The 13868-nt window shown below is 29.0% G+C and overlaps 2 protein-coding genes across 2 annotated transcripts; one reads left to right on the top strand and one right to left on the bottom strand.

Moving 5' to 3' along the window:
• The first annotated feature begins 248 nt into the window (after nucleotides 1-248).
• LOC132949131 (opsin-2-like) lies at nucleotides 249-2094 on the top strand. The gene is made up of 3 exons (XM_061019910.1): nucleotides 249-484; nucleotides 1229-1359; nucleotides 1451-2094. Exons 1-3 carry the CDS (start codon nucleotides 249-251, stop codon nucleotides 2092-2094), a joined length of 1011 nt encoding a protein of 336 aa, XP_060875893.1.
• An 8768-nt stretch (nucleotides 2095-10862) lies between these two features.
• LOC132949345 (uncharacterized) lies at nucleotides 10863-12883 on the bottom strand. Its single transcript, XM_061020195.1, has 2 exons — nucleotides 12139-12883; nucleotides 10863-11883 (listed from the first exon to the last, which is right to left on the bottom strand). The coding sequence occupies exons 1-2, from the start codon at nucleotides 12344-12346 to the stop codon at nucleotides 11636-11638; spliced, it is 456 nt and encodes a 151-aa protein (XP_060876178.1). The 5' UTR covers nucleotides 12347-12883; the 3' UTR covers nucleotides 10863-11635.
• Nucleotides 12884-13868: the final 985 nt, after the last annotated feature.

Here is a 13868-nt window from a genome sequence, read left to right on the forward strand (position 1 = left end):
AGATCAAACTTTTTGCAAAAATGATGGTGAGACCCAAATGGACTAACTGAAAAACTATAGTCATTCATATACCTATTCAACAATATTGCATCATATATTTCGTGTAATTACGAGAAATTAGGTTGTGTCATTCTATATAATTTAGTCCAAAACCTTGCTATACTAATGTTACAATTGTATATACCATATCTGGAAAAATATGTTTAAGTACAGTATCATATTATAACTTCGGCGATAATCTCGTTAAAATGATAAACGAAGACTTTCAAAATGAAAACGAGATCCACGTTCACAACGAATATTTTATTAATATGTGGAAGAGCAACAAGTTATTTACGGACGATTACATAAGGTTAATCAACAGCCATTGGTTAGAATTCATGCCTCCAAAATCCTACTTGTACTACGGTTGGGGAATTTTGTTCGCCATTGTTATGATACTTGGATGCACAGGAAACGCTCTAGCAATATTCATTATATTAAAGTTAGTATATTATGTAACACACCATATCATTATAATTTATAAAACATTAAATCCCGATACAATTGAAATGGCATAATATATCATACAAAATACGCAGTTCTGGTTTTAATGTCTTTAGGTACATTTTAATAAATATGTTGCAGGTATCTTTCTATTTGCATTATTCAACGATTGGATAGGTACTTGAAAATAGCTACGCGATTATAGACACACACACACACACACACACACGACTACATTGATAATCTATTAGCTATGCCCATATAAATAATATAATATTAAGACATTTAATATAGTTCAATACTAGATAAGAATTCACAATAAATAATTTTTAGTGTTATACGATAAACATTATATTATAAACTATATAAATATAATAAAATAAAATACAGAAAAATCCTAACATTTTTTATTTTTATAAAGTAATTTGAAATGTAGCACGTTCATTTAAAAGTGGATTCGGTCCGGTAAATCATTTTTTTCTTTTAGTATATTCATAATTTAATTTGTAATTGCACTGTACATAATACATTATCATATTGTAATAGGACTCACAATTCACAGTCCGTATATATGAAATAAATAAATATAGGCAGAATCAAAAACAAAATTCTGATTTTTGGGAGGAGAGGAATCCAATTAGTTCCCTTATAAATACACATCTAGCTACCATGTCATGGCATAAATAAGCAACATTTATAACTTTATATCTTATAAGATTATAATATTATGTGTTTTTTTTAGATTTAAATCTTTACAGAAATCGATCGATATATTGATGTTAAACTTGGCCATTAGTGATTTAATTTTACTAGCAAACTCGACTGTGGTTATATATAACAGTTATTACCAAGGTCCAGCTCTTGGAAATTTGGGTTAGTAAACTACAAATCATAATTACATGATAATATTATACCTTTACCTACATTACCTAATTTCAGTTTTATTTTCGTTACGTTACTTTAGGCTGTCAGATTGATGGATTTATTGGTAGCCTTACCAAAGCCGTGTCCACCATGACATTAAACGCCATATCGTTGGATCGATATTATGCTGTAATACGTCCTTTAAAATCGCTGGGAAAACATACCAAACATAGAGCCAGGATATGGATCGGCATGATATGGATATATGGATTACTGTTTTCAATCATACCGTTATTAGATTTTGATTATGGATTCACGCCAACTGGTTTTTTAATAAGTTGCACTTTTGACTTTTTGTCGGATGATATAATAGATAAATGGATTATGGTGATATTCTATATTATAAGTGCTTGGTTATTACCATTTACCATTGTATTCTACTGCTATATAAAAATGTCGATAGCTGTTTACGCTAACTCTGAAGCAACAAATAGTAGGATTGGGCAGAGTTCAACAAAGAAGAAGACCAAATTTATTTTTGGGCTCATGACAATGAGTGCAATGGTGCTAAATGCAATGACTTTTACACCAAATGCAATTGTAGTAATTCTCGGGGTGTTAGAAAAAAAAGAATTTATAACACCGATTATAATGATGTTATTGTCGTTATCTAGCAATGTATGTAGTTGTGTAAATCCGTGGTTATACATAATCCTACCAGAAAGCTCAAGAACTAGGGTCTGAACATAGGAAATTTCGTTATTATAAGTCCCACACAACATAAAAATATTTTATACTTATGCTAAACATATTTTCAGTGAAATCATATTGTAGTCAAAATATTTTTTGATTATTGTAAAATAGTTGCGTAAATAATTAGGAAATATTTTAATTATATTTTTTGGCTCAGAAGTTCATATTTCGAAAATATTTTCAAAAAATTTTAATCATATATTTTAAAAATGTTTTATTTTTAACGATTTTGCAAATCAATATTTTGAAAATATGAATTAGTTGCCCAAGAAATATCAGTAAAATATTTCGAAATTATTTACGCAACTTTTTTACAATAATCATAAAATGATAATAATAATATTTAGAAATACTTATATACAAATAAATAATACACTTAAGTATTATAATATTACACATGATCTTTAATGTTTTTTTAATAAACCTAATTCATAAAATAAAATAATAATACAATGCCATCATAGTAGGTATATATAAATGCATTCACTATAAAGCTATAATAAAGCTATATGAAATTATATTTGAATAAATTAATCTGCATAAGTAATAAAATAAAATAAAAAAAGTGGATAAGTGGTTGTCACTCTGCTGTACAGTAGGTTACAAGTGGGTCACTGTAATGGATGGTGTTAAATTTGAATTCAATGATATAATATCATTGTATAAGAAAAACGATTCTGAGCGAAAACGGTCGTTTATATATAACCTATTTACGTGGAGCCTTGTTTTAAATTTTCAAACCTTAGCTATAAAATTTGAACATTTTATAAATTTTTAACTAGAAAATAATTATTCAATTTTAAATTTGATAAATGTTGTCAAAATTTGACCTTTAAATGATTATAAATAAAAATTGTGACTATGAATTTTTAATATTATTCAACTACTATTGTGACAATATATAAGGAGCCTTATATTAAATTTTCACGCTTTTTAACCAAACAAATAACATTTTATTGATATTTATGAAAGAAAAACTAAAAAAATTGAAAACTGACAAGTTCCGTAAACAGCTCAAAATGAGTCAAATTATTTTCAAAATGTTATCGTGTATAGAAAATGCTAAATGCTGAATAAACATTCAGTGAAATTTTCAAGTATCTACAGTGGTTTTAGAGTTACACGAAAAACCAAAAACAGATTTTGCGTACAAATTCCCGTTTTTCCTTAATTTTTCTTTTGTTTTTCACGTTGCTTTTGAAAACTACTGGAAAATTTTTACTTTTTACCTCCCAAAGAACTAACTAGATTTACTTTCCTATCAGAAAAGATACTGTTGAAGAAAATCTAAGCATTTTTACTGTCCTATAAAAGGTGATGACAGACACAAAAATAAAAAAACACACATTGTAAAATCAATAAATTCATCGTTCCATTCATAATATATTTCAAACACAAATCGTTTTTAAATTTAAATAAAAAATTAGAATAACATAGATTTAAATGTTGTAATTATAACTACTAAATTATATGTATTTTTAACTACAATAAATTATAGTAATCAAATTTTCCTGATTTTTAATGCAAGGTTCCTGATATATTGTTACAATAGCTGTTAAAAAATATTAAAAATACATAGGCACAATTTTTTTTATAAGCATTAAAAGTTCAAATTTAGACAAAATTTATCAAATTTATAGATTAATAATTATTTTTTAGAATTTATAAAATTTATAGAATGTTCAACTTTTATAGCTAAGTATTGAAAATTTAAAACAAGGCTCCACGTAAATAGGTTAAATATAAATTACTTTATTCACTCTTAAATTGTTATGAAACTGTGGTATCAACACCAATAATTTAACGCACGATTAGATAGATATTGATTATATAGGTTTTATTACTGGTTTAACTTTAACTAATTGTACAAGAAATATAATCTTGTCTGATGAAGTAATAGGAAAATTCCATAGAATTGCATTTTCTTGTTCAATATTACCATGTAATTCTTGAGTCATAATTAGATGTGCCTCATTGTCAGTTGCTTTACTTTCGATATGATCCAATTTTATTAGAATTTCCTTAATATCATACTAGAAGGAAACTACAGTGCGATATAATTTGTTCATCAAATCTATAATATGAACCAATTTTAAATAGTATTTATATTTATATTTAATATATATTAAAGATTATTTAAATATATTTAATGAACATAAATTTGAAAATAATTCCAAAAGAAGAACCTCTAGAAGAAGTCTTATCATTTCCTAATTGAATAGTATGGCTTTTTTTAGTAATTTCTAAAGTAAAAATAAAAATATTTATGCAAACTTAATATTGATTTGTATCCAATTTCTTTTTACACTGAATGGTAGGGGTTTCGGTTGTTAGTAATTTTACAGGTGTTATAATCCATGACTTTTGGATAGGACTAGATGATTTTTGTTTATCAATAAGAGGCGAATTACTAGCACTCACATTCCATTTAAAAGGAGATTTATTTTTTTCAATACCTATTAAACAAGAAAAAATATATAATTATATAATGTTTTTTATATAAATATAAGACTGAAGTTCACTTATTGGTACCTATACCATATTATCACTATTGTTTCCATCAAAATCTAATATAATATTGTTTCAACAACTTAATAAAATATAATTGTATTCATAATAAGTAATCATATATTATTATTATATATTTAAATAAAATTATATTATTTAAATAATTACTTATACCTAGTTACTTAATGAAATAATTACAAATTATTTTTGATCCAGAAGGAAGTGAAAATGATTGTATGATAAGGTGTTAATTATATGTATTAGTTATTTGTTTAAATTTATAAATACTTGATTTTAAATCTGAATAGCTATGACTATTGCATTGCTGACTAAAGTGGAGCATAGTCATCACCATCAGAATTTACAACGAACTCTTCATCACTACCATTATCTAACGTTAAAAATGTTTTAAAAATTATACCTTATTTATTATATTATATTTTAAAATATTTGTTGAATTATAATAAAATATATTTTTATTATTTACATGGTAAATTTGAATCATATTTTTCTTGTTATTTAATATTACCTTTAGTTATGTAATGTCCATCAGTTACTGTCTTGGTCTATGACCATAGTTTTAACATTACTATAGTAGCCTTAGAATTGTTTTTGTTATTAGCATCTACAACAAGAAATAAAAATATTTTTATTATTTACATGGTAAATTTGAATCATATTTTTCTTGTTATTTAATATTACCTTTGACTATGTAATATCCATCACTCATCAGTTAATTGATCTATGACCATAGTTTTAACATTACTAGTTGTCTTAGAATTGTTCTTGTTATTAGTAGCTACAATAATGATACAAAATATAATTAAAATGTATATTATATTAAAGTAAGTGTTTATGTTTAGAGCTATAAAATATTCAATGCAGATTTATGAATATATTTAGGCGGACTACTCAATACTGAAGGGATTTTATTTGCAGTTATCTTCATCATCTTTTTTTTACTAACAGTATTTATACGATTAAAATTATTATTGATATGTCTTGATGATTTTAAATTTTCTTCACTGATGTCATTTTCAAATGCGGATAATTCAGGAGTTTCCTCTGCTTGTTTTAATTTTTATATGCCTTTTTTAAGAGGGCGCACTAGTAGACGAAATATGGCATAACAACATGGTTTCGTTATTCCAAGAATACGGCTTATTGAAGCGGTTCACAGCAAAACTACCTGTTACAAAAATTGTAGAGAAGAAATTTTAACAATCGTATAAGGCCCGATTTTCGATATTTTTATTAATTAGTTAAATAATTAATTGATAAAAAGTTTAAAAAACCGTATTAATTTACCATCCAATATTAGACGATTGGAATAAGATATAAAAAATCGGGCTTCTTACGTTTCTAGGAAAAATTTTCCTCTACAATTTTTGTGATAGGTATTTATATTGTAAAACGCTTTAATAAGCCTTTAACTGCCTTTACCCCCTGGCCTCGGACGCCCTTAGTAAAATACTAATATAGTAATAATAATTAATATGTACCTACACTTTTCTACAAACTACATACGATTCTTTTTCTATTTTGTATATTTTTGACCTACTCTCATTACTATTTATACACACCAAAATTATAATTTCAAAATTAGTTATAGTTACAATATTTTAATATTTTAATTACATGGTTTTTAACTTTTTATCGATTTGTTATTGAACCAATTAATAAAAATATCTAAAATCAGGCTTCTTACGATTGTTAAAAAAATTCTTCTCTACAATTTTTGCAAAAGGTAGTTTTGTTGTAAACAGCTTAAATAAGGTTCCGGGACATTTGCGGTCGGCACCTTTTGCGTGCCATTTGCGGTCAATTTATTTCTATCTACCTGAGGATATCCATAAACCACCTCATGAGACTGGTATCCTTTGGATGAATGTACTGATGAGTTAGATTCATAGATTATGATATCGTCCAAATAGACGAAGGCCCTGAGTCCCTTATGACCTTATTCATTAGTCTTTGGAATATCCCTGGTGCTCCTTTCAAACCAAATGACATCCTTAAAAACTCGAAATGACCTTTGTCTGTGGAAAAAACCGTTTTCTTAGTCTGATAGATTCATTGGTACCCGATGGTATCCATGTGCTAAATCCAGCGTAGTGTAGTATTTGGACCTACCTAGCTGGTCCAATATGTCTACGATGTTCGGAAGCGGAAATGCATCTCCTACGGTGACTTCGTTTAAGCGATGAAAGTCAACACAAACTCGATATTTTATTTTCCCGTTTATGACCGGCTTCTTTGGGACGACCTGTAGGGGCGCGTTCCATGGCGATTCACTATTTGATATTAAGCCTTCACGTTCAAGATCTTCCATTTGATCTGTGATTACTTGACGATGCCGTTGGGGTAACCGATATGGTTTCACATGAATTGGGGGAATCGTCGTTGGGGTCCGTATTTCGTGGGCTACGGCAGAAGTTGCTGTGACCTTGTCTCCTTCCAAGAAGTATTGTCTGAGTATTCGTGACAGACTTCTTCTAATGAAAACTTTTCTTCGGAATTTAAATGCGTTGTGCGAAGGGCTTCGTTCAACAGGGAGATTCGGTTCCCGTTAATCTGAGGTTCTGATTGCTGTTGGGGCTGTACTGTGCGCACCAACGCTTCGTGATACGGTTCGTATTCAAGATTAAGAACTATGTCTGATTTATTAGGAATGGTTATCTTGTTCGTTTCATAGTTGATGATGATCCGATTTGATGCCAAGAACGGCCGTCCGAGAATACCATCATGTGGTATTGGAAAATCGGAGTGTACCATTTGGAAATCTGTGACGATTATATTTTCTCATAATTTAACATCTAGATAGGTCCATATGAGTCTATGAGTCCAATTGTAGACACCAGTGAGTCATTGATGCCTTTAAGTTGGAATACTGTCTCTTCAAACACGATGGTCTGGTCCTTTAACGATGATATTTTTATGAGGTTCAGTTCACTCCCTGAGTCCAGAAGTAACATTGAGGTTCCGCGGATAGTCTGAGAAATATGGCATGTTACATGGTCTCGTTCTAATTCTGACTGGAAGTAGAGGATTTGGTTGGAACGGCTATTCGGATTTCGCCAACCGGACGTCCACCGTTGACTGACGAGCGGATCACTGCAGCTAGTTCCACGCTCCGCACGCGCATGTGCGTGCCAAAAACAACTATCAAACTTCATATCTTATCAATTATTAATATAAGTGATAAGCATTTGTCCAAAAACGGATAAGAGTGGATACGGCGTTTACCCTGGTGGTGTTGATAAATATTACAATATATATTTATTAATTATTATCATTAAGAACCTTTTTAAGTATATATATATATACTATAAAGTATAAATAAGTATATACTCGTATATACTGCCGTGCTAAGCGAAAAAGCAGTATCTCCAATTTTAGTCGAAATTGAGATATTGCTACATGGGGGTTAACAATGTGGTTTTGTACCATTTTTCGCAGTGAAAAAGCAGTATATCCAATATTTAACATTGAAATTTAGCATTTGAAATTAAGAAAATAAACAGTAAGTCCATAATTTTTGTGAAACTAGTAGCAAAAATACAGTAGATCCCAATAAGTAGCAAATAAGCAGTAAGTGACGTGGAGTTACTGTTATTTCGCTTATTTTCAAAACATTTTAAACAGTAACTAAAAACACAGTATCTCCGTATAGTTACATAGTACCAGCCATGACTTTCAGCTTACACCATTACTCGTAGTTGATGAATTTGGAGCTGGTTGCCCAGTTGCGCTATGTTTAAGCAATAGAATTGATTCAGTGGCTATGTCTAGATTTTTTCTGTCTGTAAAAGAAAAAGTCGCTTTAATTTCAACTAAAGTTCTTATGTCAGACGATACCACAACATACATTAATGCCTGGTCTTTTATAATGTCAAACCCGCAATATCACTTACTTTGCAACTGGCATGTAGACAGAAGTTGGAGAAAAAATCTGAATAAAATTAAATCTCTTACTAAGCAGTCAGAAGTGTATAAAGCTTGTCGTACGTTGATGGAAATTTTGGATATTGGTCAGTTTCAGAATTCCTTAGAGTGCTTTCTTGAAAAGTGTGAAGATGATGTCGAAACAAAAGATTTTGGGATTTACTTTAAAAGTTATTATTCCCAACGATCCAAAGCATGGGCATTTTGTTATAGACTTGATCTATCTTTAAATACAAACATGTACCTGGAAGCAATGCACAAGAAATTAAAATATTGTTATATGCACGGTAAATAAAATAGAAGAGCTGACAAGTGCATTAGCTTACTTATGCGTTTTGCAAGGGATATGATGTTTGAAAGGACTATACGAATGATGAAAAACAAACCTACTTTTCGAATGGAACAAATAGCACACAGTCATCTCCGAAGTATTAATATTGAAAGCAGTAAAATCAAAAAAATTGACAAAAACACATGGCTAGTACACTCGAAAACGCCAGATAAAAATCCTTATACTGTTTCATTCAATAATTCAGAAAATTGCATGGGATGTCCTTTGGCATGTCCTGGTTGTCATATTTGTGTCCATCAATTTACATGCACATGTGTAGATTATAAGATCAAAGGGAACTTTTGTAAGCATGTGTATACCTGCATAAGAGTATCTGATAAAAAAGATATTGAAATAAATATTGATGAAGATAGAGCAATGTTAGCCTTTGAAGAGCACAGTAATGATGTTGTCCAAGGATCTTAAATAACATTGGTAGATCAAAAAGAATCGGTTTCCATTTTGACTCGCTTTACAGCTTTAATTAATGCAACAATAGGAATCGCTAGTACTGCAACAGATGAAGCAAAATTAAAAGGTATTAAAAAGTTAGATGAATTAATGAAGATCTTACAACATGGCCAGATTGATTCTACAAGTTCCTCTGGCCCTCTTTTTTCAAATTCAACTAACTTGCCCAGCCATAAAAATATTGATCAACAACATTTCCATTCAACAAAAAAAAACAAACGTCAAATAGCAGGCTATCAAAACCAACTGAAATGCAAAAGATATCAATTATGTGTACAATGAATAGTGAAGGGCAATCAAACGATGTTGTTCATACCGACTTTGAACATGTTTATTACGATGCCTCTTCGAAACCACAATAATGAGTAACAGATTTATTATATGTTTTATTTGTATTATGTAATGTGTACTGTAAACGTTTGTGACTGAGTTATTAGTATTTATTATGACTATATTAACCATTGACGATTGAGTATATACTTATTTATACTTTATAGTATATATATACTTAAAAAGGTACTTATAATGATAATAATTAATAAATATATATTGTAATATTTCTCAACACCTCCAGGGTAAACGCCGTATACACTCTTATCCGTTTTTGGACAAATGCTTATCACTTATATTAATAATTGATAAGATATGAAGTTAATAGTTGTTTCTGGCGCGCGCATGCGCGTGCGGAGCGTGGAACTAGCTGCAGTGATCCGCTCGTCTCATAAGAACCCATGTTCAACTCAAAAGGTGCTCCTTCTGGTTATTCTGTGCTTACACCGTCTAGCTCGAGACCGACACGAAAATATTTGAACTTGTTTTGAGCTGTTTACAGACAATTTCAAATTTCTTTTTTTTTAGTTTTTTTTTTCTCTGAGGAGAAGTAATGCTAACGCGGTTCCTCCTCCGGTCCTCGATTTAACCGAAAAAAAAAATATTTATTTAATAATTTTTTTTTTCTATAAATATCAATCAAATTTTATTTGTTGAGCCAAAAACGGTCAAAGTTTAATACACAGCTCCTGATATAATGCTAAAAGAGCACAAGAAAAAATTAAAAATACATAGGCCCCATTTTTTTTTATAAGCATTTAAAATTCAAATTTTATAACATTTATCAAATTTTAAATTTTAAAATGATTTTGTAGTTCAAAATTTATATAATTATTAACTTTAATAGCTAAGGATTGAAAACTTACAACAAGGTTCCACATAATAAGGTTATTCTGTAACCAAAATCTCAACCGTAATCTCAAAATTGTAAAAACACAGTTTTTTTTATAGTTATTGTATGTTTAAATTTCATATTAAATAACCAAGAATAACGGTTTTAGTAATTTTATAATATTAATTCAACTTAAAGGCTACCATAAAAAGTATAAAATTACCAATAGTCGACAAAATCGATTTTAATTTTTGGTGTAAAAACTGTAACTAAAAAAAAATAAGTAATATACAATATGAATTTTTCACTTATAAAGTTTATATTAGCATTTACTACACTCTACACCTACGTCCTATACATAATACAATATTCAAAATATTTAGACTCTTTAAGCTGTTAATAAGCATAAGAAAATACCCATGATAACTAAAGTTAAACTTAAACTTAAGTTAGTTAATCATGAAAATACAAAGGTGGGCATTAACTTAACTAGTTGATTATTTTTGTTTTTAACTTATTAACTTATTCAGTTAAAATTATTATTGTTGTAAATTAACTTTTTACAGTTAATTATCATTGTTGTGCAGTTAAGTTACCTAATTTTCTTTTCGTGTCATGCGTAATCAACTAGACGATACTAATTCGTTGACACTTTTTCGATTTTATCATCAAAATATATACTTAGTAATATCATAGGCTGACACGTATTGGCATATTCGCTCAGAATCGATTTTAGTATACAATTATATTATATCATTGAACATCATACATCACAGTGACCCATTTGTAACCTAATGTACAGCAGAGTGATACTCACTCACCCACCTTTTTGACATTAGTTTTTAAAAAGGTGGTACTTATAATATCATGTTTTGAGTATTTAGCAACTGATCATATTAATACAACGATATCATGGGGCAGATTTAGGTACCAGCTAATTAATAATCCCAATGAATAAAACTTTTTTTGTATTTTCCCTTATAATTGTAGCCTACAGAATAAATAAAATATAAAACAATTTTACACATACGACATACAATAATATTCTTTTCTATTAGAATATCAAAAAATAAATTATGTTACATACAACTCCAGAAAATGCGTTAAACTTGGTTTTATAGGACCGTTTTGACCACTGCCCGTCTGCGATTACTGTACACATAGGTACCTACTCCATCTTTATCCACATTGCCGTTTTCTAATGCTATCTTTCGTTCTTCGTCGCCGGCTTTTGCCATTTCTTCGATAGCAGTGTCTTGAATTATATCACTTATGTTTGAAAAATGTTTAAGATACGCAGTAGAAGATATCGACGGGACTTCAATTGAAGCTGATAATTGATTGAGTTGCGTATGGCCTATGCCTATATATGTCATTTATAATATAAAATACAAAAACACAAAAATGTGCAAATTATTTTGTAGCTAAAAATTTAAAAAATAATTATAAACTAAAGTCGAACGTTATTTTGTAAATATTTTTTAAAAACATTTGAAGTTAAAATTTGTATAAGACTCATCAAAATAATTATGTTAAATAATAGACAATTAATAACTATCAATATCATATCCGAAACCTTTGAGAACCAATATATACAGAACTACCAAAAAATACATACCAATAGCTACACTGCCATTTATTATCGCTTGATTAATTGGTAAATAAGGATTTTCATTTTCATTTTCCGTAGAAATACATGATGTCATGCCACCCATTTTGCATTCAAAATGAAATGTTGAACTATACCCTTTTCTAACTTCCATTTTAAAATCCATATCAATAAATGAAGACCCAAATCTTTCATGCCGACTATTCATTATTTGCATTAAAAAATGTCGTATATCTACTACCCTGCGACCATCAAGTAACCTTCAAATCGTTAAAATGATTATATTATTTTATTTTTTAATTTAGTAAAAAATATTTTTTATAAAAATTCAATACTTTGTTATTGTTGTTGTTTCGTCATTAGTGCTTGACTCATTTTCAACACATAAGCTATGTGTCATAACACTTGATGTATTTTTATTTACAAAACTAGTCACTAAATACTCTAGCTGGTGTACTATGTGCAATTAACAACGAATTACCATCAAAACATGTGCTATTTAAATTATTTAAACACAAATCCGGGTTCATATCATTCAAATTATTGTCATTCGTCGAAATGTCATTATTATCAATGGTATTAATATTTGAAATAACATTTATACACGACTGATAATTATCATGTTCAGATAAATTAGTTTCCAAATTGTTCACATGAGTTCCAGAACTAAAAATGAAAAATAAGTCAGCTATAAGCAGTACCTAAAAAAAGTGTCGATAAAAAAATGTTGGGTGCTCAAAAAAACTTGAAAATTTAATACAAGCTTTTCCATAAGTTTGGCTTACAATAATTAGATTTGTGTCTACTTACATTATTGTCATTATTATTTATTATAATGAATAAGTCCATGTCCATGAAATAATGTATTTTTATTTTGAAGGTAATATTTAAAAGTACTTATCTCACATTCTTACGAACCCCGTTACGAACTTCTTTCATTTTTTTTTTTAAAGAAGTCTTACCCGATCGGGTTCCTTTCTTTACGACGGCGCGAATTTTTTTTTGTGACATATTGACAAAACAAATTTGTCACAAAAAAAATAGATATGGTTATGTTCAAGAGTATACAAATTAAATAGGTACAATGTATAAAGTAAAAAGGCCACTCTGATCTTGATTAATTACAATTAGGTATAAATTAGACAAGTATCGTAATAACTAATATGTAGTCATAGACAAGTATACAAGTATGTAGTAATCCCACAGCGGCACAGCGTATCCTGTCATAAGGTGACCAAGATTAGACTGTCGATGGCACGACCAAGTGTAGCTTATAAAATATAAATAGTTAATTTGTAATAGCCATTGATTATATAATATAATATATATTATTATAGTCTATATTCATTATTCAAGATAATAATATTATTATCGAATTCTGATTATCAGAATGTTATTTCTGTCACAATAATTCGTTAAGACGCCAGACGGTCGTCCGGTGCGGGCCGATGACGAAAAACGCGAGTGCTTGAATGGAGTAGGGGAAGCCGCGTTGTGCCGTTTTACGCCACCAGGGAATAATTCGATAATAATTAGAAAAATTATTTTACAATAATTTCACATGCTAAAAATTGTTTTGCGCGGGACAACTTTACTCCTTCAATATTAACAAAAAAACTACCAAAATTTTACATCCCTATAAAGAAGAAATTTATCTGTGTCGTAGCGTCGTTATTTTTTTGATAACACAACCCAATAATTTTTAATAATTAATTGAAAAATACAAAAAAACCTAATGT

This window comes from Metopolophium dirhodum, chromosome 7 (assembly GCF_019925205.1).
Source record: "Metopolophium dirhodum isolate CAU chromosome 7, ASM1992520v1, whole genome shotgun sequence".
NCBI lineage: Eukaryota > Metazoa > Arthropoda > Insecta > Hemiptera > Aphididae > Metopolophium > Metopolophium dirhodum.

Excerpts from the sequence above, each read along its gene's own strand:
- LOC132949131 (XM_061019910.1), top strand. The coding sequence starts at position 249 with ATGATAAACGAAGACTTTCAAAATGAAAACGAGATCCACGTTCACAAC. Across the intron at positions 485-1,228 it reads GCAATATTCATTATATTAAA|ATTTAAATCTTTACAGAAAT; the intron begins GTTAGTATATTA and ends TGTTTTTTTTAG. Across the intron at positions 1,360-1,450 it reads TCCAGCTCTTGGAAATTTGG|GCTGTCAGATTGATGGATTT; the intron begins GTTAGTAAACTA and ends ACGTTACTTTAG.
- LOC132949345 (XM_061020195.1), bottom strand. The coding sequence starts at position 12,346 with ATGCAAATAATGAATAGTCGGCATGAAAGATTTGGGTCTTCATTTATT. Across the intron at positions 11,884-12,138 it reads AAATGGCAGTGTAGCTATTG|GCATAGGCCATACGCAACTC; the intron begins GTATGTATTTTT and ends TGACATATATAG.